The sequence below is a fragment of the Corvus cornix genome, chromosome 13 (genome assembly GCF_000738735.6).
Source record: "Corvus cornix cornix isolate S_Up_H32 chromosome 13, ASM73873v5, whole genome shotgun sequence".
NCBI classification, from domain to species: domain Eukaryota; kingdom Metazoa; phylum Chordata; class Aves; order Passeriformes; family Corvidae; genus Corvus; species Corvus cornix.
In genome coordinates, this window is record NC_046343.1 from 3592321 (window position 1) to 3618304 (window position 25984).

Genomic DNA, 25984 nt, shown 5'->3' on the forward strand with positions numbered 1-25984 from the left:
TGCGTAGACAGCGGGGGGGGCGTGGTGGGGCTCGGCCGCCTCCCGGTGGGCTTTGCGCGCGGTGCCGCCCTGCCTCCCTCAGGGCCGGGCGCGGAAGATGGCGGCGGGGCCGGGGAGTGAGTGCGGGGCTGGGTGGGAGACGCGGCGGGGAGCGAGCGGCGGCGGGGCTGGGGGGGAGAAGGGGCAAGAAAATGGCCCGAGGAGAACGGAGCGGTTGCGAAGGACCCTCCCGGGAAGAGCCAACGGTGGCGCGGGGCGGGGCGGGGCCAATGGGGCCGGGAGGGGCGGGGCCAAAGGGTCCGGGAGGGGCGGGGCCAGCTGCGGGAGCCGCGAGTTCGAATCCCGGTGTGCCCGGGCGCTGCCTCCGCGCACTCCTGCCCTGTCCCGCAGAGCACAAGCTGCTGAGCGCCGGCCCCACCGAGCCCTGGTCCATCCGCGAGAAGCTCTGCCTGGCTTCCTCCGTCATGCGCAGCGGCGACCAGAACTGGTACGGGACCGGGGAAGGCGGGCGGCGTGTGCAGAGCACCGGGTGCTGTCACCCCGCTGCCTCTGTTCAGAACAAAGATGGGGTGTAAAAGGTGTTAAAGGTGTACCTGGACAGGTGTACCTGGACAGGCATTTTGTTGCCTTCATATCTACTGCGTAAAAGGTGTGTTTGTTAAAATAAAGAGGGATGAGAGCTGGAAAGGGACTTTGGACACGGACATGGAGTGTCAGGACAAGGGGGAATGGCTTCAGCCTGACAGAGGGAGGGTTACATTAGAGATTAGGAAAGAATTCTTTACTGTGAGAGTGGTGAGGCACTGGAAAGGGTTGCCCAGAGAAGTTGTGGCTTCCCATCCCTGGAAGTGTCCATGGACAGGTTGGACAGGGCTTGGAGCAACCCAGGATAGTGGAAGGTGTCCCTGTCCATGGCAGAGGGTTGGAACAAGATGATCTTTAAGGTCCTTCCCAGCCCATTCTATGATTCTGTGTTCATAGTTAGACGAGGTGAGTTGTGGACAAGGATATTTGGTAACAGATTCCTGTGCACTTAACCTATAGCTCTGCTTTGCTGTGTTTTTCTCCTCACTAAAGTAAGGGTTTTGTGGAAATTTAATCATGTAATCAGAAGCAAGAAACTTGCTTTTCAAAACAAAGGAGTGAAATTATTGTTTATTAGAAGCAGGCAAATATTTTTGAGACTTGTACAACATAACTCCGTGGTGAGTTTATCATGTTTAGGAGGGTTTCTCAATGATGTGAAGACAGGTTTTCATCTTTTCTCTGCATGTTGGTTGGGGGAGAAGGTAAGGTGATGGTGACTTGCCGTTTCCCTCCCACAGGGTCTCAGTCAGCAGAGCCATCAAACCTTTTGCAGAGCCAGGACGCCCACCTGACTGGTTTTCCCAAAAGGTAAGACACTGACAATTGAATCTTGGATACCAAATCTCTGCACAATCAGAAATGCCATATTGAGGATGAATTAAGGATTAATTTTTCTTCACTTTGTCCAGTACCCAGTTACTAAGTAAGACTAACTAAAGAGATTCTTCACCAGGCATGTGATTAAGCTGTGGAATTCCTTGCCTCAGGAATTTGTGGATGTCCATGTATTTTGGTGTGTCCTGCTGTTTGGGCAAGCAAACTGTCCTCTGACTTCCTTTGTTTCTTCCCAGCACTGTGCATCTCAGTACTCTGAGCTCTTGGAGACCACGGAGACCCCTAAGTGAGTACAAAGGCTGACCCCAGCACAGCCTGCAGCAGCTCAGGGGGGACTCGTGGGTTCTTACAGCAGAGTCCTTGTCAGCGTTAAATTACTTTCTTACTTAAATTACTTTCTTCCCCAACCTACTCCTCCCAAAAGGAGCATTTCAGAACGAGAAAATTCAGGTGGAATAGCTGTTGTGGGACAGTGGGATCAGAGTTTGTCATATGGGAAAGATAATATTTATTTGGCTGGAATAAAACACTGCATGTTAGTCTTATTGACCAGAAGCTTTGCACATAAATTTGTCATTGAGAATAGGGGTAGAAAAGAAAATGAGTGAGAAAGGAGATGTTCTGTATTTGTCACTATTTTGCAGTGGTTTCTTAGTTTTCTTATCACTGTTATCACTACAGCTCTGTGATCTCAGATATTTGCTGCTCCTAATTCCAGGCATTTTGGTTAGAGACTTAACATCAAATTAACTTTAAGATGGGATGTTTAAAAGTAATATTTGTGTGTGACTGATTTGTTTGTGAATGATCTTCAGCACTAGAGTTGAAAAATCAAAGGGCTTAGTAGACTTAGTGAAGAGAAAAACAGATGTTTCTTCTTGGGTAGAAATTAAATTTCTCTTCAAGTGGAATGATTTTTTTCAGGTTGAGAATTTTTAGTGGACTTGCATCTTTGATCTGTTTCTGAAGACTTTAACACTGGGTGAATTAGAAAAAACATGCTGAAGAGATTGACCATTGTGCTGTCCAATATAATTTAAGGGAATTGGAAGAAGTTGGTTTTTTTGCATGAGCATGTCATGAATGAGAGAGAGCAGCCATTTTTGAAAGAAGAACTGGGGTTTCTGTGTTTTGTGTCTGACTCCTATTTTTTCTCTTACCCTCTAGGAGAAAACGTGGTGAGAAGGGAGAAGTTGTGGAAACTGTGGAAGATGTTATTGTGCGGAAACTGACTGCAGAGCGGGTTGAGGAGTTGAAGAAAATTATTAAAGAAACACAGGAAAAATACAGGTACATGACAGAGGTGTTAAAATGTTGCACACCTGAGAGTCCTGTCCTGAAAAAGCTGTCTAAGTGGGTCGTGATTGAGGTGAAAATGCTGCTTTAGGGTGTCCAGTTCAGTGATCAGAAAGTAAAACGATTTCATGATTACAGGCAACTCAAGAAGGATGCAGAGCTGATCCAGGCTGGACACATGGATAACAGACTGGAGGAGCTCTGCAATGAGATTATGATGTGAGTTATTTAATAATTTCTTCTCAGATTGTAGTTTCCTAACATTCTGTTTGTCCAGTATCTCTTGCCCCACATACTTTGGGTTAAGAGAAATGAGCTGGGCAGATGCTTTGGCCTCTGAAGGGGGACTTAGCTTGGACTGGGGGATACCAGCTGGTGTGGAACATCCTTTGGAGCTGCTCGGTAAAGAGCTTGGCCATGGCTTGCGGCATCATGCTTGCTGCCTCTGTTTTGATAATCTGCTGGAAGCGAAATTTCCAGTGTGCCGTTCTCTGGCTCTGCTTCTCTCCTCGGGGGATTTGAGCCCAAGTCCACAGGGGTGGTTTCTTCTTGTCTGGAGATAACAGGGTGGGGGTCAGTAAACTGATTGTGAAGGGGGAACTGAGACACCCTGTGACAGCAAGTTTTTGTTCTTTATACAGAAAGAAAAAAATGGAAGAGGAGGAGGCAGAAGTCAAGAGGAAGGCTACAGATGCTGCTTATCAAGGTAACTTGGAAATGAGCTGCCTTCCCTTTCCACAGATATGTATATTTATAAGAATGTTTAGAAAATACTTAAGTCTTGTTAAGACTTGCAGGAGGAATTCCTTGACCCTAGAGTTGGAGAGAAAGGTTATATTCTTTTTCCAGCACTATATTTTTAACAGGGTAAAAGGCAGAGGCTTCTGAAAGAGGAACAAAATCTGTAGGAAAGCTGTATCCAAGGGGAAGTAGGATTAGTAAGGAGCTCTGTGTTAGAATGTCAGGCTTTTCACCCCTTTATTTTCCCTGGCGACTGAAGATAAAAGGAAGAGACTTTTATTCTGAATGTTTAATTCTTTGTAACTCTTGAGGCATTTAATTTGATGGTGGGAGGTGGTGAATACCCAACTGCTAGAGAAACCTGCAATTGAAGTGCGTTACCCAGAGTTTGTATTATTTGGGAACTGAGCCTAGCAGAGTGCAAGAAATTCCTACAACATAAATTGTCCTCTTAAAGTTCTTCAGGATAAAGTCAAAGGTAACTTAGGGACTGTCCAGGATGGAGCCATGCAATCTCACTTTGGTTTCTGTTCTCTTCCAGCTCGCCAGGCCATTAAGAACCCACCTCGAAGACTCACGGGGGTGATGGTTCGTTCTCCCGCTGGCTCCACCTCCCCTGGCGGGGATTATTCCCTGGGAGATCTGTCCCAGCCTGCTGGGGATGATGCCAGTCCAGGGGTGAGGATCCTTCTCTGGGCAGGAGGGAAAGCCCAGCTTGGGACATGGGGCTCTGCATCCATCACAGAGAAGGGGCCTGGGGAGAAGCCCTTGCCTTGCTTTGCAGACTCCTAGTGTTGTAGTGTGGTTGATGACAGTGCTGCTCAAGATCCATGTCCTCTTCCCTGTCTGTGATGGTCCGGTGCCTGGATCAAAGGCCTTGTAGGGGCATCAGTGGGTTGGCCAGGCAGTCTGTGAGTGCCTGGGAAGTGGCTCTGCAGGGCAGGGAAAGGGTGAAAGCACATGCCTGGAGTAGGGGCAGCGAGTGAATGGAGTAGGTGTCTGTGGTGTGCTGGATCAATGCTCTTGGGGGAAGCAGCAAGTGGGGCTGGTCCGTGTGGTGGAGTGTGGCTTTGAACAGTGTGGTTTTTCTCTTTCTCAGGTCACGCCAGGGACATTGCCCAGCACCCCAGTTGCCTCCTTCATTGGAATCCCTGACACCCCTCCAGGCTCTGCTCCCCTGGATGCCCCCATGACCCCAGTCACTGATGATTCACCCCAGAAAAAGATGCTAGGACAAAAAGCAACTCCGCCTCCTTCCCCTCTGCTCTCAGAGCTGCTGAAGAAGGGCAGTCTCCTGCCCACAAGCCCCAGGCTGGTATGGAGCTCTCTGCTCATATATGCAAGCACACAAACAATTTGCCCCAGACTCTCCCACTGAAAAAGGGGGATCTGCAAAGAATTTTTAAAAATGTGCAGTTTTGTGAGAGTCCCAGCAGAAGTCATATCTGAGAGGTATAAATACCCCTGTGAGCCACAGAGGTGAGACCCTTTCCCAGCAGGACTGCAGGGCTCATGCAGCACAAAGGACTGGCTGTCCCCTCAGTCATAAGGAGTTGGAGTTGCAGGGTTTGCTAGAGGAAGTTGTTCTCCTCAGGGGAGGGATCTTGTTAGTCAGCATCATCCCCATCAGCCTCTATGGAGCTGTTCCTGGTGATTCCTACACTGGGCTCACAGTTCTTTACGTCTTGTCAGGAAGTTGTGTTCCAATATTTTTAATGCATCTTAGCACAAGAGGAGGGAATCTGTGAATGGGGTTTATGGCCTATACTGAAGTGGTTCAGTTTTCTCCTAATTGTAGGTGGTTACATCACTGTGATGAGAACCCACTTGTGGTGTTAGTGACTCTGGAAGTCTTAGGAGATGCTGACACTGTTCAGAGCCCAGTCTGAAAACAGCAGCCATCAGCCTGCTCATCACACAGATTCCCTGGGTTAGTGCTTGTGCAATGGAGTAGGTGTGTTGCTGTTGACTTTTTTCTTCATAGTAGTCAGATTTAGGGTTTTTTCTATTTGTTAGCTTGGCTAAGTGTTCCACGGGTTCTGTGTTTGCAGGATGTAACATAGAATGGAATAGGGAAAGGTAATGGTTGTGGAAGGCTGTTTTCTTTGTAGGAACAGGACTGGTTTACAGCTGTTTCAAGGTCCATCATAGGTTCACTGTGTGACCTTGATCAAGTTACTTTCCATCTTGGTACTTCTCTTTCTCTCAGCTCAAAACAAGGGATATTTCTGTGCCATCTCAGGATCTAGAGAGACTCATATGTGTAAAGGGTTGTGAGGTCCTTGAACAGAAGAACTGTGATAAACCAAATTATGCTCTTGGCCTCACCTCAAAGGAAGGTGGCACTGCAGCTGTGTTACAGCTGAAGAACAGCAACAGAGTTTCAGACTCTCATGTTTTGTACTTGTATGAGGGGCCTCAGGCAGGGACTAACCTGAATAAAAAGTGCAGAAGAAATGCTGGGACAGCAGATGCTGGTCCTGTTCGTGGAGGTGCGCATCTGGCAGAGAATCACTGGTGTGGTGGTATCTCCAGGAACTTCAGTCTCATCCTCCTTTGACAGGTCGGTGAAAATGAAATGGCAGTGGCTTCTGGTCACATGAACAGCTCAGGAGTGCTGCTGGAGGTAGGAAGTGTCCTTCCAGTGCTGCACAGTGGGGAAATGCAGTCGGCACCTGGTGCTGTCCCTGCATCTCCAGCTGCTTCAGGTAACTCGGGCCTCTCCCTGTACCTTAAGGTGTGCCTTCAGATTGTTCCATGAATTCTCTGTGGAGAAAGATGATGTCTACCTGGCTGGTTTGGGGGTTTCTCTTTAAGTTCTATCCCTATTTCTGTACCCTTGTCCAGCTCACCACTACTTTTTTAAGAAGACTCTAATCCTTACAGAAAAAAGAGTGACTGAAACAATTACACTTGATTCAGTCCTGATCCATGCAGTTTGGTTTTCTGGGTTTGACACTGGCTAATACCAGGCATTTGAGTGTAGAAAGAAAGGGTTTGTTGATGGGGAGTTGGGGAAAAAATGGTCAAGATCTGATTCCCAACGTGTCAAACACAGCTCCCTGTGGATCTGGAGAACTCATGTGCCTTCCCTCTGCTGTATCTTAGAGATGTGTTGAGGGTTAGACCACTGAGCTCCAGAGGAAGTTCCACAGGATGTGGGTGAAGGGGGGCAGTGCAAGACTCTCTGCATTGGGCTTTTTCAGAACGACCTGCCTAAGGTGAATTTTTTTTCTCAGCTTCTGCTGACCAGTGGTTAAATCACATTGTCTGCAACTGAGAATATATGTCATTCATTCATACAGAATTCCATACAAGTAATCTTGCTTTCCTTATTCATTTTTGGTTTTTTAAGACCTGTTAATTTGGTCCAGACAGTTCAGTAAATTCAGACTGGAAGTTACAGTTAAGATGAATGGCAGCCTTTGATATAAGAGGAATTCTGCAGGAAAAACCTGCAGAGAGATCCCCTCCGCTCCCTCCCAGCTCCTGTGATGACTGTTTGTCTTGGCTTACCTTGTGTGGCTCTCTCAGCACTGTTTTTCAGATTTCCCATAATTGTTTTGGGATGAGCCTTTGGAAGGGCATCTCTGTGCATGTGTGGCTTAGTCTGTCCAGCCCTTGCAGTGAGCGCAGTGTTCCGTAGCTGCATGATTCCGCCTCAGACTGCACACACAGTAGGAGTCGTGTGGTTTTGGTGCAGGTTCTCTGTACAGCTTTTGGGACTGTTTATAGGTATCTCTCCATGTCTTTTCCCAGAAGAAGCCACCAGACAATGAAGAGCCCAGTGGTGGCTTTGTGAACTTCAGTGGTGGCTGCTTCTTGCTCATGTGCTTTTCCCTTCTACTCTCTGTTAGGTGCTCCTACGCTTTCCCGGCTTTTAGAAGCTGGTCCTGCACAGTTCACCTCACCTCTTGCTTCCTTCTCCGCTGTTGCCAGCGAGCCTCCAGCTAAGCTCCTGCCACCCCCCGTAGAGCCTGTGTCCCAGGCCACTATTGTCATGATGCCCACACTGTCAGCACCAGCCGTTGTGCCACCAGCTGCAGCTCCAGAAAGCATAGCCACAGGTGCGTTCCTGAGCTACGCACTCAGAGGTCACGTCCTGCTGGAAAAGCAGAACTTCCCGTGGGATCAGCACCCAGCGAGCTCTCAGCTGGGCTTTATCACCTCAGACTCACCATCCTGGCCAAAAAGGATGGTTATGGCTGGGTTCTGGAGTAAACAGATGGTTTTAAACAAGGGTTGCTGGGTGGGGGTGCTGGTGATTTGCTGGACTGTGGTTCAGGGGTTGGAATCTCATTTTGTCTCTCCTGTGGGAAAACAAACCCATATTTGTCTTTTATTTATCTACGCTGTGGTGGTGTGGGTGGGCCTGGGATACTTGTGGTTGGTGCTTGGTCTTACCCACTGCAGTGTTTGTTTATGTGGGGACTTCTCCAGCTTGGTCTCTGACTGCCCCTCTCATCCTTGTGCAGTGAGCCAGCCAGAAGCCTGTGTTTCCATGGAGGCAGTGTCTGATTCCCATACTGTGACAGTGTCCATGGACAGCAGTGAAATATCAATGATCATTGATTCCATCAAGAAAGAGTGCCTGGGTTCTGGGGCTGGCAGCACTGCAGGGTCTTCCAAAGATCACTGCATGGATGGGAAAGAAGATCTGGATTTGGCTGAGAAAATGGATATTGCAGTGTCCTATACGGGGGAAGAGCTGGACTTTGACACGGTTGGAAATATTATAGCCATCATTGAGGACAAGGTAAACAGGGAAAGCAGAGTGCCAGTGCCTTTTGCTCCACATGCAGTTGGGTTAATCTCAAATGATTGCTGTTCACCAATTTAGTTAGTTTAAACAAGCAGGAGATAACTATTCCAAAATGCTCATTCTCAAGATCGTTTTCCAGATCACTAGGAAAGGACACCACTGCTGCCTGTCTGACACTGGTGCTCCTTTTCAGAGTGCAAAAAGAAATCTTTCTTGCTTCTCTTGGGTAGGGTTTGGGTCATGTCTCTGGCAGACAGATGAGTGCTGCTCGAGCATCCTTTCCAGGATGCTTTCAGTATTTCTGAAACTGAAGCTCCGGGAGAGATTCCTGCAGGGCGTGATCCAAGTCTGGCTGCAAAAGGCAACTTTGTAAACCCAGTAGTCTGGGATTTCCACAGTTGTCTCAGTACCAGGAAGCATGGATTTTTCTTTAATCCCTCTTTCTGACCTTGGCCTGCACTGCTTTGTGTTTGTTTTGACAATAAAGGTAGACGACCACCCTGAAGTCCTGGATGCAGCAGTTGTTGAAGCTGCTCTGTCTTCTTTCTGCGAAGATACTGATGACCCTCAGACCCTTCCTGGCCCATGGGAACATTCAATTCGTCAGGAGCATGAGAAACAGCCCCAGATACCCCAAGTGTCTGTGACTGTGAAGCAGGAGAGACTGGAGTGTGAGGAGCCAGAGGCAAAGGGAATTCGAGACCTAATGGGCATCAGCGAGCTGGGGTCAGAAATAAAGACTGAACTTGCAGAGCAGGACCAGAGTCAGCTGAGCTCTGAAGAAACCATACCAGCAACTGCAAGAGTGACAGAAACACCAGAGCTTAGAAACCAAGAGGTAGAAGAAGATCAAAGAGCAGCTGTAACATCAGGAGAGACTTCTGAAATCAAGATAGATTCATCCCAGGGAGAAGATGCAGTGCTCAATCCAGTGAAGACAGAGGTATGTGGTCAGAGAGGCTGTCTGGAACTGGTGTGGGGAAAGAGAGGAGCAGTTGTGACAGGTAGGAGTGAAGTTTAGAGGAAGGATGAGTGCTGGGTTGAAGGTGACCCTTCAGTGAATGTGACTGACTGTTTTCCTGGGAGTCAGGCTGCTATGTGCAGAGCAGCTCTGCTTTAGGCAGTACCTTTGTGTATCTCCCCCAGCCATGTGCAGAATTGCTGCTGGGAAGATGCTCAGTAAACCTCATTGCCTGGAGTTAGGTTAGGGTGAGTGAGATGTGCCCACACCTTCACTGAAGTAAGCTGACACAAACATCTAGATTTGTGCATTTCTCTTCCCTCCAGACCCCACCTGATGATGATTCATCCCCTCCACAAGTCCCAAATGTGAGTGAAGACTCCTCACAGGCTGATGTTCAGCACAAATTTGAGCTGTCAGGTAACTTAATTCAGCTAGGAAATCTTTTACATGCAACATTATTAGCTGGATAGTTGTTAGTTATCTGGTTCAGGTTTTTTGGGGAGGAGGGAGAAAAGATACGTGTAGGAACAGTGGTAATTACTGCAGGATAGTAGGCATTGGTGCAGGAGCTTTTGTAGGAAAGGCTGCTTGGGAGAGTCAATCTTTCTGCATTTCTCTCTTTGACAGAGTCAATGAAGGAGGAAGCCCAAGCCCTGTTTAGGAGTCAGATGAAGGTAATTCTCAGTTGGTTTTAGCCATCTTGAGTTTATTAGCAACATCTTGCTGCTGCTGCTGTCTGCTGAAAGGCAAAGCTTGTGTTCAGCTTTCTGCACTGAGAAGTGAGCAGCCTGCAGCTGAAGGGGAGGTTGCTTCAGACTGTAAAGGTGTTTGTGTATGTGCTTCTGGGTCTGTGGGGAGAAGCAGGGCATTCTGGGATTCTGTGGAAGTGCCAGTGCAGTTGTCAGCAGCATAACAAGAAAATCACTTTGCTCACAGAACCATAGTTGCTTTGGAGGCTCTGAGTGGCTTCTGTAGCTGGCTGTGCCAGCTCATGGACTCTGTGTTTCAGGATGGGCAGGGTGAGGAGGATGATGAGGACGGTGCCAGTGAGGCTGCCAGTTTGGAGGAACCCAAAGAAGAAGACCAGGGTGAGGGGTATCTCTCAGAGATGGATAACGAGCCCCCCGTGAGCGAGAGCGACGATGGCTTCAGCGTCCACAACGCGCCCTTGCAGTCCCACGCGCTCGCCGACTCCATCCCCAGCAGCCCAGCCTCCTCGCAGTTGTGAGTGTCAGGGCACACAGGGAGGGGAGGGTTCCCGGGTGTGGTTTGTTGAGTGGGTCCTAAGGGGGAATTTGTTGATGATTTGTCTGGTTCTCCTTGCTTACAAGGGCAAGTGTGCAGGCAGCACTTCAGTACCAGCTCCCACTTTTTCCTTCGGTCTTTGACGTGGATTAGCGCAGGCATGTCAAGGACAAAACAAACCACAGGTTTTCTGCTCTGAGGCTGTGTGCAGACTCCTGAAGGAATTACATTCTTCTCTTCCCAGCTCAGTGTGCAGTGAGGACCAGGAAGCGATACAGGCTCAGAAGATCTGGAAGAAAGCCATCATGCTGGTTTGGAGAGCAGCAGCTAATCACAGGTGAGTTTGATGTCTTGGCAGAAAGAAGTGACTAATCCTAGACAAGTCTCCACTCTCCCATCTCAGAGGCTTATCTCTCTTGGGAGATGATGAATCATATTGTTACAGACAAATAAACAGGAGAGTGTGAAACAAATATTTACCAGCAAGGACAGGCACTGAGTGGACTTTTTATCTCTGCAGGTATGCCAATGTCTTCCTGCAGCCTGTAACTGATGACATAGCACCAGGCTACCACAGCATTGTGCAGAGGTGAGTTTCAGCGGTCTTCTGTCACTAGAACTCTGTGTATTTGCACATTTGTAGGGATTTCTGGCAGGAATAATGTCGTTTTTGCCTGCTGTGCAGACTTGGAAAAGTATTCTTTTTCGGACATGATTCAGTCAGAAGCAGGCTTCCCCAAGAAGAGAGTCATCATCAGTAACAGGCCTGTACACTGTCCTGACTTCGAGTGAAGTACACTGACTTACACAGAACATTTTATCAGTAAGGCGAAACTGATCCATTTCTCCCAGTGTCAATCCAAGAATAGGATTTAACCTTTGGAATTCCTAAAAGCTGTTCTTTAATAGGCATTTTTTACTGTCCCAGATGGTGAACTTTTCTGGAAGAATTACCAGAATGCCCTGCTAGCTGCTGAAATCTCTCCTGAGCAGTTCAAGTTCAGTGGCTGCAGCTCTAGCTCCTTAGTGTGTCTGTCAGCTGTGCCTGGAGAAGGCAGATGCCTCTCCTGAGAGATCTCTCAGGCTGTTGTTACCATTCCAGGTAACTGCTGGGTACCTTGTGTCTTCTGACCCAGGCCTTGGTGCTGGGGAGCACAGCCCATGTGGGGGAGAAGCCGTTCAGCTAAATAAAATAGACACTGTAACACATCACAGACCCAGGCTGTTTGCAAAGGAGAGGGGAAAGAGTTTAGCATTTCTGTTGCAGTTCTGCCTGCATTTCTTCACAGGCCAATGGATTTATCCACCATCAAAAAGAACATTGAGAACGGGCTGATCCGAACCACAGCAGAGTTCCAGCGGGATATTATGCTGATGTTTCAGAATGCAGTGATGTACAACAGCTCCGACCACGATGTGTACCACATGGCTGTGGAGATGCAGAGAGATGTCCTGGAGCAGATCCAGGTAAAGTACTGAGCTGAGGCCAGTGCAGGACAGAGCACCTGCCTTGGTCCATAGGTCTGGCTGTCAGACCAGAGTTTCACTCCCAGTGTGTTTGAGTGCAGTGGGTCCTGTCCTTCCCTGCTTCTCTCTCATGGCAGCTCAGGTGTTTGTGTTGAACTACACTGTGGGTGAGTTAAAAAAGTAACACAGCAAAATTTTTTATAGCTTCATCCCAGACCAATTTCAAATGTAATTTCCTTCAGGGAAGTGCTTAGGCCAGCAGGAACCAGGGCGTGGTTCAGGAACAGAAACAAGCGACAAGAACGGTGAATGACAGGGGACGCGACAGCTTCTTTGGGTGGCTGTGCTGGTTTATGTTGATATAAAGTGCACATGAAACTGCCCTGTGAATTTATGCTATTTAAAATATCCTTTGAAGCAGAATGTCCCAAATGGTAGGGCTAACAGAGTTTGAATTGGGGTTTTATAGTTCCTCAGAACTTGTGGCTTCTGAGGTAAATAAGGAAACTTATTCTGAGCAGCACACAAGGAACTGAAACTGCCTCTGACCCAATCGTTCCCAGCCTGTGGTCTGTGATAGTTGACTGACACACACTTACTGAGCTTGTTTTGCATGCCAATCTTAACAGAGTGTGGTTTCCTTGCAGCAATTTCTGGCCACACAGCTGATGATGCAAACATCAGAGTCAGGGATCAGTGCAAAGAGCCTGCGGGGGCGAGACTCCACTCGCAAGCAGGATGCTTCGGAGAAGGTGAGAATGCTGCACCCTGTGCAAGGGCACTTGGGATCTTCTGAAGAATCCCAAGATACTGCATGAAGTTCCCACACCAAGGAGGCAAAATGTCCTTTGAAATTGGAGTGGCTCCAGCATCTTCATGTGAACAAATTTTCTTTGAATGTGTCTATTGATTAGATTTCAGTTCTAGAACTGTACAGCATTCCAAAGGCAGGTCTCATGAGTGTTTTCTGTCATCCAAATACTTCTATTACCTGTTTTTTAAAATAGGTGATAAAAACCGTAGGGAAATGAACAGAGTATTGGAAGAGGTGTGAATACTCTCAGGCACATGGTGTGACTCTTGGGGATGGGCCTGCAGGGCAGGGAGCTGGACTCAGTGATCCTTGTGGTTCCCCTCCAGCTCTACAGATTCTGTGATTCTGTGATATGGCAGAATGGTGAGGGGAATTGCCATATCCTTCACTTTCTAGTCAGGTTTTTAGGGTTAGAGAATCAGTCAACTCTGGTTTGCTGCATAAAATACACCAGAGAGCCTTTGAATTCCACACTGATCTAAGCAATGAAGGTTTGTTGGGGTTTTTTTTCTTCTCTAATGACACATGCAAACTTGATGAAGTGATCTCAGGTACTCTCAGCTGGTGCACACAACACTGTTACAGCAGGGACTGCCTGCTTAGTTCTAGTGACAGCTGTACCAAGCAGAAATTGTTTGGTAGACCAGGCAAACTTGCTATGGCTGTGGAGGGAATATCCCTTTCCTGGCATTCTGGCTCTCTCAGTATCCCGCTTTTTGTCTGTTTTTATGTTCCTGCTGCATAAGACTGACACCCTGCAGGAAGGGGAGTGGGGCACATGTTCCTCTACGCTCGTGTGTGGGCTCAGTGCTTCTGTGTGGTGTGCATTTCCGTAGCTGATGCCTGATAAGTCCTTCTGTTTGGCCTTTTAACAGGACAGTGTCCCAATGGGCTCTCCTGCCTTCCTTCTCTCTCTCTTTGTAAGTATTGAAAGGCTCCAGCAGGTTCTGCAGTACTGCTGCCAGGTGCTCTGCTCCTTGTCTGGGTGATCACTGCACTGTCACAGCATCCTTAGCACTGCAGCAGGGTGTGTTTGACTTGGGGGCTGCACCACTGTGATCTGAGAAGAGAGATCTCAGTCCCTTATTCTCAAAATGGGTGAACGGGAGGGGCTTCAGTCTTTTCTTCTGGTTCCAAGTGTTTTTGTTTTGTCATCTGCTTTTGCTTTTTTCCATGACTTCTCTCCTGCTTTCTTTCCATGTAAGTGGGAAGACAAACCAAGTGGTGCAGTCCTGTAGTTCCTACATCTCTCATGTTTATACAGCTGCCCCTTCCACACATCCAAGGCAGTACAAAAGGTCTTGGGAGAGTGAGGAGTCAGCTGTGTGTCATTTATCCATTCCTGGTTTAGAAAGCAAATAAGATTGCAGAAATATCTTGCTCTGTGCCCGTGGTGATCTGGAAGCGTTTGGAAAAGTATTCCCTCTGGGAAACCCCAAGTCTCTGAGTTACTGTGAGGAGAGAGAGGAGGAAGATGGAGAGCTGTCCTTATCTCTCACGTGTATCTAAAGACAGAGGAGTACTCCAGGAGAGGCAGCAGATCAGCCAGAGAGAGGGCAGCGGATCAGAGGAAGCTCTCAGCTCGCCTTCTGCTCGTGGAAAGGAGCTATGTGGAGGAACTAGGGGGCTAGAGCCAGGGTCACCCAACTGGAGGAGCACTTCCCATAGGGATCAGCAGCTGATAAGGTAGGTTAGTCAGCAGTTTTCCTTTTCCCACCTTAAGCTAGAATCTGCTGCTTAGGAGAAAGCCTGCAGGCTTTGTCCAGGCTCCAAAAGCATCTGTCTGGGCCAGAGGTGTTGTCTCTCTCTGCCCTGGCTCCAGCAGTGCAGAGATGCTGCCAAACCCAGCACCCTGCTCTGTCCAGATCCAGCTTCAGGTAGGTCTGCAGGCAGGCCTTGGCAGGGACAGCTTCCCTTTCTCCTGATGTGAAGGCAGGAAAAGTTGTTGCCAGATGCAGAATTCCCTCCTTCCTTCCCTCCTGCTGTGCCGGAGGGGACGTTCCTGTGGGGTTGTGTAACTGTGTTTGTTTGCCTTGTGAGCAGGACGGAGGCACCAGAGGGCGGCGCTGCGCCATCGAGGCAGACATGAAGATGAAGAAATGATGCTGCAGACACAGAATCCCAGCAGAATCCCAGGCATCCGGAGCTGGAGTGCAAGCAGGCAATTCTTAACAGCTGCTGGAGGAGGAAGAAAAGCTGCAGGTCCATTTCTGGGACCTTGTTCACCACCTTCACTTGCCCTTCTGGAAAGCAGTGTCTTGTCAGAATGTGTAACCCAAAGAAACTTCCCCAGAGGGGAAGACCAGCCCCCCTGCCTGTTTTAGGGCAGTCGTCTTGGGCTTCATCAGTGTTCTGGTGTTAGCTAGCAACTGGTGGCTCGTATGTACTGTAATGTGAAGTGTACAGATTTTTACTAGTGATGTGTAAATGTGATGTATATTAAAATCTGGGAACAAACCCGTGTGCAGTGTACTGAGCATCACAGCTCTGCAGGGAGGAACCCTGTGGCACAAGCCTGGATCCCCACCTGGAATACCTGCAAATACAATTCTCTTCCAGTTACCCCTGTAGCACCTATGCATGGCACAGCTGTGACATTAGAGACAATCCATTAATCACAGGAATGTTGCACAGAACTTGGATGGAGAGGAAGTTTCCCTGCTTGAGTGTGTGAGGATATGGCAGCACTGTGGGGACACTGGAGATCAAACCTTGAGAAGTTAAATACTGCAGTCTTGTTGGAGCTTTCCTTAGGAGAAAATGCATTGAAAAGGACTTGACATTCTTTCCCCAGAGATCTGTGGAGGCTACACTAGTCAGAGTGAAAATCTGTCATCCCAGCACCCGTAGGCAGGATTGCCAATACCTGGTTTCACATCTGAGCTTGTGCACTGTTTCTGCTGGAAATTACAGTCCTTTTCCTCAGCAACAAGAAGGTTTAAGTTCTCTGCAAGAATTTCCAAGTTACTTTTTCTGCTCATATGACCTGAGATGAAACTTGCATGTTTTCTGCCCACACAATCTATCATGGGGTAAAAAAAACAACAAAATGACACCATCCTTGATTGTTGCAGCAGCTGGGAGTGCTCTGCACTCTGTGCAGCATGTGCAGGGTGCAGCTTTCTGGTAGACAGGTTTCAGGAAACTGAGTCACTGGGATTAAGACCAGAGGCATTGTTGCCTTATCCAGTAAGAGCTCTCAATTTTCACAAGTTCAGTGTTGGAAGTTGGCCGTGCCTGCTGTGTCAAGTCCCGTGTATTGCTGAGATGTATTTTTACCAAGAGTCACCTTAGTGATGTGGAAATGCTGAAACTCCCTTGGATTGGTGACTGGTTAATTGTCCTTCGCTGCTAAACGTGGGAGCAAATTTCTGGTTTGAATTTTTATTGTTCTTAGTTCATAGCACAAAAAGTTACAGAGGTCTTTGTCTTTCATGTATTTTATGGAATGATTTCAGTTAGGGACAAACACTTTGGCATTGCCTGTTGTGACAGGCAAGGTAATGGTTCTAAACTAAGAGAGGGTTGATTTAGACTGGATGAAGATTATTTTTACAATGAGGGTGGTGAGGCCCTGGCATAGGTTGTCCGGAGAAGCTGTGGATGCGCCATCCCTGGACATGTTGAAGGCCAAGTTGGACTAGGCTCTGAGTAACTTGGGATAGTGGAAGGTGTCCCTGCCCATGGCAAGGGGGCTGGACCCAGACAGCCTTTAAAGGTCCCTCCCAACCCAACCCATTCCATGATTCTAAGTTGGGAAGAACCTCTGTGCATTCCTTAACTTCATTCAGCTGCTCTGAGCAGGGCCAGCTTCAAATATTTACCTTACACCCAGTCAGAATTTCCTGTGGTGCAACTTGTCATCCCTGTCTCCTTTCACTGTTGGGCACTGAGAAGAGTCTGGCTCCATCTCTCTAACACCTCTGCCCTGCCATTGTCTCTGTTGGAAACGTGAAGGTACAGCAGAGGAGAAGACATCAGGCCCTCTGGTAACTTGCTTCCATCATGGCAAGCATTGCTGTTCCGTCCTACCCTTGGTTTCTTCTCTTAACCAGGTATTTTTCTTTCAGCCTTGTCTCCTGTCCCATGACATTTTAATAGTCTTTAATGATGTTTAAGAGCTTTAAAACTCCAAGATGTGGTTTTTCTCTATAGAGCCTCATTCCCTCTTTCCCAATTCATCATCTCATGCTCTGACTACTTACTAATTCTCTTCTTCCTAATACTTTGTTCTAATCTGTCTAGCACAGAGCTGATGTTTTACTGTGCTGCATCTCCCAGCACCCACCCTTTTACAGACAGATAAAACTGTCACCCCTTTCTGGTTTTCTTCTTAAATGACAAGTTACACAGCATAGGCTCCGTCACGTTATATTTAAGCTTCTTTAGGGCTCACAGATGAATCCCAATGGGTTCTAAGGTTTATTCACTCCCTCAAATTGTTCTAAAACCTCCCCTGTTGACATTTTAATTTGAAATCGCCTCTCAGACCCTTCCCAAGAGAAGGTCTCATGTGAGCTCCTCTGTGGCAAGTGCTGATAATGATGATTAATTTGGTTTTTCCAACTGGGCCTATTTTCCACTGAGATGTTTGGCACTGATTGTGTGTCATCCCCACTGATCATCTGGCAGCTCTCTGCTTCTGATGTTTTTGATGAGGTTTTTTGGTTTTATTTGCTTTTATGTCTTTAGCAAATTGTTCTCTTTTTCTTTTTTTCTTTTTTTTCTTTTTTTTTTTGCCTACTTTATGTGGATTCTACATTTCATTATTAGAGTTCAGGCTTTTATCATTTTTCTTGTTTTGACATGTAAGTTCTTTTTAAAGGCTGTCTTTTTGATTTCTAACAGCTTTTTCCCAGAACAGCAAGGGTTGCACAGTGTCTGATCTCTGCAAAGTGAACTAAAACTTTCCAGTTTGAGAGAGGTTCCTTGCTAGTGACTTATGTAGCCAACATAATTAAGAACTGTCAGGCAATTCTTAATTAAAAGTTCAAGTCTGTGTCATTTTGTCCGGAATTGGTGTAGAGCTGAGCAAGCTGTGATTATTTCACTCATCATGTCTTGCACTAACGCTGCTGTTCTGCTCTCTGGCATCTTGAGCCTTCCAAGATTTGGTAAAACTGAACATAAGGCTGATGATCTCTTTAATCTTGCGCCCAAGTTCCCAGGACTTCCTGATCTTCAGCGTTTATCCCTCTGAACTGGAGTACGGAAAGATGATCACAAGTGATCGGATTAGCCTGGGCTGAGGCTTTTCTGTGCCTCTGCGTGTGGCAGCTCTGCTGAGGCTGCAGGAGAGAGCTCCAGGCACGGGCTTTCTCTTCAGATGGAATCTCAGTTTGCCCAACTCCCTCACCTGGAAGTTGAGAGCAGGTATTGTTATCTCTAACCTCATCAAATTTCATCTGCTGCCAGTGAAGTGAACTTTGAAAGAGGTTTCCGAAGGATAGGCTTTCAGATCCCAACTCTGCTTGCAAGTTCACAAAATAAGCAAACCTGTTTTCTCATCCCAGACCCAGAGGATTCTGTGTTTCTCCCAGTTATGCACCATAAGCTGTATTTGGAGCTGTGCTAGCAGTCCTGAGAATGGAAAAGCCAATCAGTGAGAAATGTGATTGTTCAAAACTCTGAAAAAATGAGGTTGTACATAATTAACTGAAGACTCTAAAGACAGTGTTAATTAATGCATAGAATTCTCCATAGGTGCAGCATCCTGGCAGCTCCATTCAGTGGTAAGATGCAGATTTTGTGACATCCTTTACTGTTGTACAGTGACTCTGCAAGCAGTTCCCCAGGCTTAGAGAAATCAGAGTGCAGTCATGCAGTAGAAAACACTTAGGCGTGGACTAATGAACAGAGATTAAATGAGTGGTTTCTTCCTTCTTAAGAGAATGCTAACTTTTATTTTCTGAAATGTGTAGAACTGTCCCTGTCAGTGTGTGACTGTGCAGTTACAATTCTTCTGGCTCAGGTACATGAGATATCACCATCCAGCTAAACCACACCTGTCACTTTCAAAACTGTGTCTGTAAGGTTTGTTGTAAGTTATCTCCAGTTAAAAAGTTCTCAGGGGGCAGCAAATGGAATTTCAGTGAGCTGTCCTTGGAGTCACTGTTCCCAACACTCAGCAGCTGAGGAGCCCCAGCAGGACTCAGTTTGAACTTGCTGGAATCCTTCAGCATCTTAAATATGGAGCATCAGCAAAGCCACGTGCTCCCAGACAGCTCAGCATGCCCTGAGCAGAGTGACCCACTGACCAGGGCAGGGAGAGAGCACAGCAAAATTTCAGAAAACCTGAAATTCAGTTGCTCTGAAGGAGCAGTTTGTGTTGCAGAGCTGCAGCCCTGCCATGTGCTGTGTGGTAAGCTCAGGTGTAGGCTGCTCATCCCAGGCTGTGACCCTCCAAGTGTGTCTAGAAATGAGCTGGGTTTGGCAGTTCTGGATCAGGGTACAAAGAAATTGCTGTCTTTTCCTTGTTTGCAGATGGGCCATGCCTGGAAGTCTGAGTTGGAATCTCTCAAGTCAGACAACAGTGATTTCCAGTCTCTTCCTGACTGGGATTCAAGCCTGGATCTGGATGTGAGGAGCTGGAGAAATTCTGAAGAGGTGGCCATGGGGAAGCTAGAGGGGAGCAGCCAAGAGAAAGACCATGAGATGGAGCTGAGTGAGCCTCTCTGGAAGGATGATAGTGAAGATTACCAAGAGGCAGAGAAACCATGTGAAAGTGACAATCTTTTCCAGTTCCTCTTGGAGGTAGGGCTGTTGGGATGGCAGGAAGGTAGGCAGCATAGTTGAGGCCCTCCTGAAACATTGGGCTTTTCAGGGCCTCCATCATCCCTACCCACAGAAACAGTCTGGGGGCACGGCAGAAGCTCTGGGTTCACTTTGTCCCCAGTTCAAATCCAGCCTTTCCTCCCATTTGGAGCTCCCACTGCAACCAGGCAGCTGCTTTGCCAAAACACAGCTCACCCTGAAGCACAGAAATGTCTGTGAACTGACACAGTAATAATAACACAGGGCTTCATCAGATTTTGCAGGGATTCCTAAAAATGGAAAGGCGTTCATGAGTGATTGCAAAAATAGCATCTCTGCTGTTTATTTCTTCTCCCTTTTGCCTTCATAATTTGAAGTAATAAATCACTGTCTTGCAGGTAACCCAGATGTTGGAATCTTTCTGCATTAGCAGCACAGAGTCATCGCAGACTCCGTGGGATTATTGTGGCTCGGGGAAGCAGAGTGATGGGGAAGAAGTGAGGTGCCAGGAGAAGACCACAGGAACAACAGTCTCAGGAGCAGAGGAAAGTCAACTACACATCGTGGCAGAAGATGAGAAAGAACACTTCCTGGGAAGAGAGGTAGAAGAGTGATGGTCCTAAAAGAGCCTCTGGCCTTGGGCGAGAGATGAGACAGTGAAGGAAACCATCTCTAGAAGAGATGGGGGAGCCCCAAGTTCTGAGGCAGGAGACAAAACACACAGGAGGAAACAGCAGGGAGGGGAACACAGAAGAAATGTATGGGGGAAGGGTGTTTTTTATGTATGGCTGTGTATCTTTATAAACAGGAAGCTTGTTACAGATGAAACCCTCAGATGTGACTTGGAGGAATTGCTCCTTGGCAGTGTAAAGGTGACTCATGAGAGCTGGCAGGCTGCTCTCAGGTTTAAGGCAAGGTTGGAATACTTGCCTGGTTCTAATTGCTGTGTTTTGCAGCACAGCTTGGCTGCTTTCAGGCCCACGTGGCTGTGCCAGCAATAACCATCTGCCCCTGGGGACTGTCATGTCTTGGAAGCAGGCACTGTCTAGCCTGAGTTTGTATGAGTCCTGTGTTTGGGGGGCTCTGGGCTCCCACCTGCCTGCTGGGTATTCCTGGGAAAGTCACATAGCAATGGAGGAATAGTGCCATTTTTCCCCATTTGTTCTCTTGCGAACTCGGGACACTGGAGACAAATAACCTCCAGGATTTCACCTGTTCAGCCAGCACAGTGTTATTCCCAGCAGTTACTCTGCTCTTAACTGCTGTTACTCCCAGCAACTCCCTCACAGTTCTCCCAGTGGTCACAGCCAAACACAGCACAGTTTCTTTCTGAGAAGTCTGCTCGTGCATCAGATCAGTTGAGGATTCTGAGGTGCCCCTGCACTGTGCATTTTACTGGCAAACCACGACAACAACAGCACCACTCTCCTTCCCAGCTGAGTCTATTCCCTGTCATCTTCATGTGGGAGTTTCTGAGGAAACAACCTTGTTGAACTCTAGGGGCTCCTATTATCTGTATCTGGAGCTTTAACAAGCCTGAGGCAATCTTAACTCAGCTCCTGATTGCCCTCTCTACATCCATGACTCTTCCCAGAGAGCAGACAGACACAACACTGGGCACCACTCATCTCCACAGGGTTTGTGTCAGCCAGGGATGGATGTGATCCAAGGGATCAGACACAGCTGTTGCTGGGAAGGTCTGAGAGAGGTCAGACATCCTCTGAATAACAGAGAGCAAGCAAGCTCCCAGCTGAGCCTGGCTGCAGGAAAGGGATATGCAGCAGGCTGTCTTTTAGATGAAGGATTCAGGTGATGGGGTGCCATTTTACATGGATCCTCTGTGCTCTTCAGGGCAAGACTCAAGAGACACCTGGAGAACCACCTTTAGGTGAGCTGCCTCCACCAGAGATGAGTGCTCAGGCCCTGGATCAAGATGACAGCAACAGCACCTCTGCAGCCCCAGAGCTGGACTCCACAGGCTCTCCCAACATGCACCTGTAAGTAGCTGGTTCTGCTCTCTTGCAAATGCAGCAGAATAGAGTCATTTCCCTTGTCACACTTGAGAACAAGTGCGTGGCACAGGTCACATCCAGGAAGGTGAGACAGGCAAGCAGAGCAGGAGGGAAGGAAGTAACTTGTCCTGTCTCTGGATCTGGCAGTATATTAGGGCATTGATCCTAAGCTGAAGTGAGAAGAATAGAAATTAAATAACAGATTAAATGGAAAACATGTGCTTTCTCAAGTCAGATGGGCCTGGTGTGAGCTGGACATCAGGCTGTCAGGCAGTGCACAGCCCAGCATTACCAACCCCTTTGAGCAGCTGCAGGTGTGTCAGTCACATGCAGGCTCCGCCACGTGCGTGATCACTTGGACTGCCTTTCAAAGGCAAACGTGAGGTTTTGGGAAGAGAAACTTCATAAAAACCACCTCAGTGAAGTTCTGAACTGCAGAGTACCATGAGGTTTTCTATCCAGTTTGGTCCTGCTCTTGAGCTCAGCTTTGTTTTTACCTCTTGCCCTGCATCTTCCTGCACTCTGGATGTTGAGTTGTGCGTTCTGATGCAGAACGCTCCCACCATCACACTCAGAGGCTTTTTGTAGCTTCATCCACCTGGATGTGGTGGGTGCCAGCAGAATTGTCACCTCCTACTTTGTCTCGAGTGTGATGATCTGGCAGTTTCTTCACTCCACAGGCTGCAGCCGAGCTGGAATAACCCCCTCCAGCACCTGATCCTCAAAAAAAGGCTCCTGTCCATCTGGAGAATGATAGCCAGTCACAGGTACGTGGGAGCAGAGGGCTGGATCAACGTGTCCTGAACACACTGCCCTGAGTCCCAGGCCTTGTCCTCCCTTCCCAGAGGCTGGCCTGTCTCTCCAGGACTTTGCTTTGGGAACAGCTGCCTGCTGCAGAGCTGGAGGGAACACTGCATATTGATTTCCTCTGCTTAATGTGGCAGAGCCCAAATGCTGCTTCCTACACAGCTGGCACAACACTGGCTGTGGAGAGAGGCCAGCCCTGCTGCATGTTCCAATGCTGTCTTTGGTGCAGGGGCAGGCAGAGAACATTCTTTGTCCTTGTCCCTGTAGGTTCAGCAGCCCGTTCCTGAAGCCAGTGTCAGAGAAACAAGCCCCTGGATACAAGGATGTGGTAAAAAGGTGAGTTTGTGGAGGAAGTGCTTGGCTGGCTGATTTCTCTCTGGTTGTTTTCTGCCTTTGGTTTGCAAAGGGCCAGTGGGATGGTTTCCTTCGTCCTTTTCCAGAGTTTGGCTGTCACAAGCATCTCCCACTGATTTCTTTCAGTAAAACTCCCTTCTGGGTAATTAGAACCTGGAAGCTTGCACTGACTCTGGAGCTGGTGGGAATTGTGCCTGCCCTTTGCAGGCATTGCATGGCTGGCTTATCCCAGGCACAGTCCCTGGGCAGGGGATCCAGGCACTGCAGCTCAGCAGTCCCTTCTCCCCGTGCCTGGGGAGATGCCCCCTCCTCACCCGCTGCAAGCGCCCCAGATGTTTCACTCTCAGCACAGAATTGGGTCATAAGAATATTTCCCAGAGAGATTAATGGCATTTTTCAGAGCTGAATCATGTTCTATTCTGGTCACAGTTGTCCTCTCTGCAGCCATTCATTTTCCCATTCTGTCAAAATAAGGGAAGTAATATTTATTCCCTATCATGTTCCCCTTACCAGCATTGCTATTTTTGCTGGTGGCACCATTCGATCTTAAGGGGGTTTAATAGATATCTATTTTAGTAACTTTTCTTTCTCCACTAAGACCTGGACTGACTTCCTGAAGACTAATTACTGCTTGCCTTCTCTGGAGCTCAGCATCCCATTTTTTCCAGAGGTGACTGCTAATGACCTGCCAAGTTGATTGGCTAGCAAGTGTCGCATTGGCTGAACTTACTTTTGTCTGGCTTGGAAGAAAAGCCTTTTTCACTCCCCGCTGTGTGTCTTGAGCAATAAAATTGATGGAAAATAGCTGTGCTTTCAGGGCCACCCTGAAATGAGAACAAGCACATTCATGCAGATCCCAAAGGATGCCTGGCCCTGGGCTGCAATTCAATTCTTCTTCTCTCTGTCTTTTGTAGACCCATGGATTTAACCAGCATAAAGAGGAGGCTGTCAAAGGGACACATTCAGTCCGTGATGCAGTTCCAGTGTGACCTCATGCTCATGTTCCAGAACGCGGTGATGTACAACAGCTCCAACCACCACGTGTTCCATGTCGCTGTGGAGATGCAGCGAGAGGTCTTGGAGCAGCTGCAGGTCTTGGCTGAAGCCCTCCTGTTCTCCAGGGACAGGCTGGAGTGAGGCAGAAGGTAACCAGCCCTGTCTGAGGCCTCTCTCAGTTGAGTAGTGTTGTCTCTCTGGTTCAGGGCATCTCCTGAGCTCAGGGGATGTGCTGCCCTGCCCTTGGGCAGACCTTGTTATCCACAGTGCTGGCTGGGTTGATGGGTTGATTCAAATCAGTTTTTGGGAGAGTACCATGTTGGAAGCCTCCGTTCGTTTTGGGAAAAGCAGCGATGTAGCTCTGCAGGTAGAAGAGTTCCCTGGGATGAAAAGCAAGGGAGAAAATCCCGTGTGTGGCCAGGTGGATGAAGCGGGTGCAGCCCGAGAGGGTGGGTGGCTGCACACTGGGCACCGCAGCGTTCCCGTGTTCTGGTTGTTGTGGTGTTCTGGTTGTTGTGGTGTTGTGTTGTGTTGCTGTGTTGTTGTGTTGGGTCGGGTGAGTCCAGCGTTACCGGCACTGACCACACCCAATAAAGGCCCGTGTTGAAGCTTGTTCCCGCCTGCCTGACACTGGGATTGGGATTGGAATTGGGACTGGGGCCGAAACTGGAACGGAAGGGGGTCCAGAAGTGGAACTGGGAGTGGGTCCAGCCCTGGAACTGGGGGGGAGACCGGGACCGGGACCGGGACCGGGACCGGGACTGGGACTGGGAAAGGCGGGACGGAGCGCGTGGCCGGGGAGGGCGGGGCGAGGTGGTAAAGCGCCGCCTGTCATTGGTCATTTCGGCTGTCTGTCAGTGCCGACGCGGTTGCCGATTGGCTGGCGGAGAGCTCGCGGCTGTGTGTTCCGCCCCCGACGCGCGCGTGCCCCGGAAGCGGAAGCGGCCTGGTGCGGCCATGGCGCGGGAGAAGCCGGAGGCGGCAGCCGAGGCGGAGGCGACACCGGAGCTCTCGTACCGGGAGCAGCTCGACTTCCTGAACCCTATTGCGCAGCCGCTCGCGTCCCGAAAACTCACACGAAAGCTCTACAAGTGCATCAGGAAAGGTCTGGCGCCGCCGGAACGTGGCGGGAGTTGGGAGGGGCTGGGACATGGCGGCGGCGCGGCGCGGTCCCCCACGCTGCGGTTCTCACTCAGCTGCTCACGCCGTGGTTCTCTTGCAGCGGCCAAGCACAAGCAGCTCCGCCGCGGTGTGAAGGAGGTGCAGAAGTTCATCAACAAGGGCGAGAAGGGGTAAGTGCTGCCCTGGCCGCGGGGCCCTGCACCGCCCCGCCCGCCCGGCTGCTGACACGGTTGTCCCTGCAGGATCACGGTGCTGGCCGGAGACACGCTGCCCATCGATGTCTACTGCCACATCCCCATCATGTGCGAGGACAGGAGCCTCCCCTACGCATACGTCCCTTCCAAATCGGTGAGTGCAGGGGCTGGGGAGGAACCAGCCCTGCTGACGGGGAACCCGGTGAGGAGTGCAGGCTGTGACCGGAGCCTGCCTGGGGAGGTGCAGATCCGGTGCCCGAGTAAAGAATTCGGTGTTTGTCCCTGAGCAGAGCACTGAAGGGATAGGGAGGAGGTGTAGAAGTGTTTCATTGTGGGATCACAGAACTGTTTGCCATGATGGAGTCCCTACAGCAGCTCCGGGGCAGAGCCAAGACATCTTTCCCAGGCTTCTGTGAGCTGGACCAGCTCTTTTGTAGATTGGGAATTGTGGGGGCAGTCGGCTTCTTTGGAGCTTCAGCCCCGTGCAGGCAGCGCTGCAGACCCGCTCTGGGGAAGGACTATGGCACAGGAGCCAGGTGCCGGTCCCTTGCACCAGCCCAGCTTGCAGCTTCTAGGAGACAAGTTGGGAAAAAGGTTCTTGGACCCAGCACGAGTCCAGACAGTTTGGGGGTGCTGGGCTGGACAGGCAGAGCGTCCCTGTGTTAAGCCAGGACATTCAGTGAGCTGGTCCCGAGCTCTCACCTTGGGAAGGGAAAGGCACCCCACGGCCTCACTCTGCTCCCACAGGACCTGGGAACTGCAGCCGGCTCCAAGCGCCCGACCTGTGTCATCATGATCAAGCCCCACGAGGACTACCAGGAGACCTACGACGAGTGCCTGGAGGAGGTGTCGGCCCTTCCCCTGCCGCTGTGAAGAGCCGGGGGCAAGCTGTGCCCTTCGTGGCACGTCCCTGTCCCTCTGCCTGGGGACCGCATGGCTGTTTATGGGGACTCTGCCCAGAGGACTGAAGGGGGGATGGTGAGCACTGCGGGGTGAATAAAGCTGTCTGTGGGTTTTTACAACGTGGTCCTGGTG

The 25984-nt window shown here is 49.1% G+C and overlaps 2 protein-coding genes across 6 annotated transcripts; both read left to right on the forward strand.

Annotated features, from left to right (window-relative positions):
* The first annotated feature begins 8 nt into the window (after positions 1-8).
* On the forward strand, positions 9-24562 carry BRD8 (bromodomain containing 8). 5 transcript variants are annotated; one of them, XM_039559597.1, is made up of 28 exons: positions 9-116; positions 391-487; positions 1326-1395; positions 1659-1708; positions 2590-2712; positions 2857-2937; positions 3360-3424; positions 4001-4137; positions 4559-4774; positions 6023-6167; positions 7317-7526; positions 7935-8215; positions 8709-9164; positions 9509-9602; positions 9813-9859; positions 10195-10409; positions 10675-10767; positions 10951-11019; positions 11720-11897; positions 12545-12649; positions 13587-13631; positions 19195-19464; positions 19863-20066; positions 21316-21461; positions 22157-22243; positions 22551-22619; positions 23552-23782; positions 24492-24562. In XM_039559597.1, exons 1-27 carry the CDS (start codon positions 98-100, stop codon positions 23772-23774), a joined length of 3795 nt encoding a protein of 1264 aa, XP_039415531.1. In that variant the 5' UTR covers positions 9-97; the 3' UTR covers positions 23775-23782; positions 24492-24562. The 5 variants fall into 5 exon arrangements, with proteins under 5 accessions (XP_039415531.1, XP_039415530.1, XP_039415532.1 ...); XM_039559596.1 differs by lacking the exon at positions 24492-24562 and having other exon boundaries at positions 23552-24246; XM_039559598.1 differs by lacking the exons at positions 7317-7526; positions 24492-24562 and having other exon boundaries at positions 23552-24246.
* Positions 24560-25968, forward strand: NHP2 (NHP2 ribonucleoprotein). Its single transcript, XM_039559601.1, has 4 exons — positions 24560-24738; positions 24856-24925; positions 24998-25103; positions 25697-25968. The coding sequence occupies exons 1-4, from the start codon at positions 24591-24593 to the stop codon at positions 25820-25822; spliced, it is 450 nt and encodes a 149-aa protein (XP_039415535.1). The 5' UTR covers positions 24560-24590; the 3' UTR covers positions 25823-25968.
* Positions 25969-25984: the final 16 nt, after the last annotated feature.

Coding starts and splice junctions, on each gene's coding strand:
- BRD8 (XM_039559597.1), top strand. Junction 2,713..2,856: donor GAAACACAGGAAAAATACAG/GTACATGACAGA, acceptor TCATGATTACAG/GCAACTCAAGAAGGATGCAG. Junction 9,860..10,194: donor TGTTTAGGAGTCAGATGAAG/GTAATTCTCAGT, acceptor TCTGTGTTTCAG/GATGGGCAGGGTGAGGAGGA.
- NHP2 (XM_039559601.1), top strand. CDS start 24,591: ATGGCGCGGGAGAAGCCGGAGGCGGCAGCCGAGGCGGAGGCGACACCG. Junction 24,926..24,997: donor ATCAACAAGGGCGAGAAGGG/GTAAGTGCTGCC, acceptor TTGTCCCTGCAG/GATCACGGTGCTGGCCGGAG. Junction 25,104..25,696: donor CATACGTCCCTTCCAAATCG/GTGAGTGCAGGG, acceptor CTGCTCCCACAG/GACCTGGGAACTGCAGCCGG.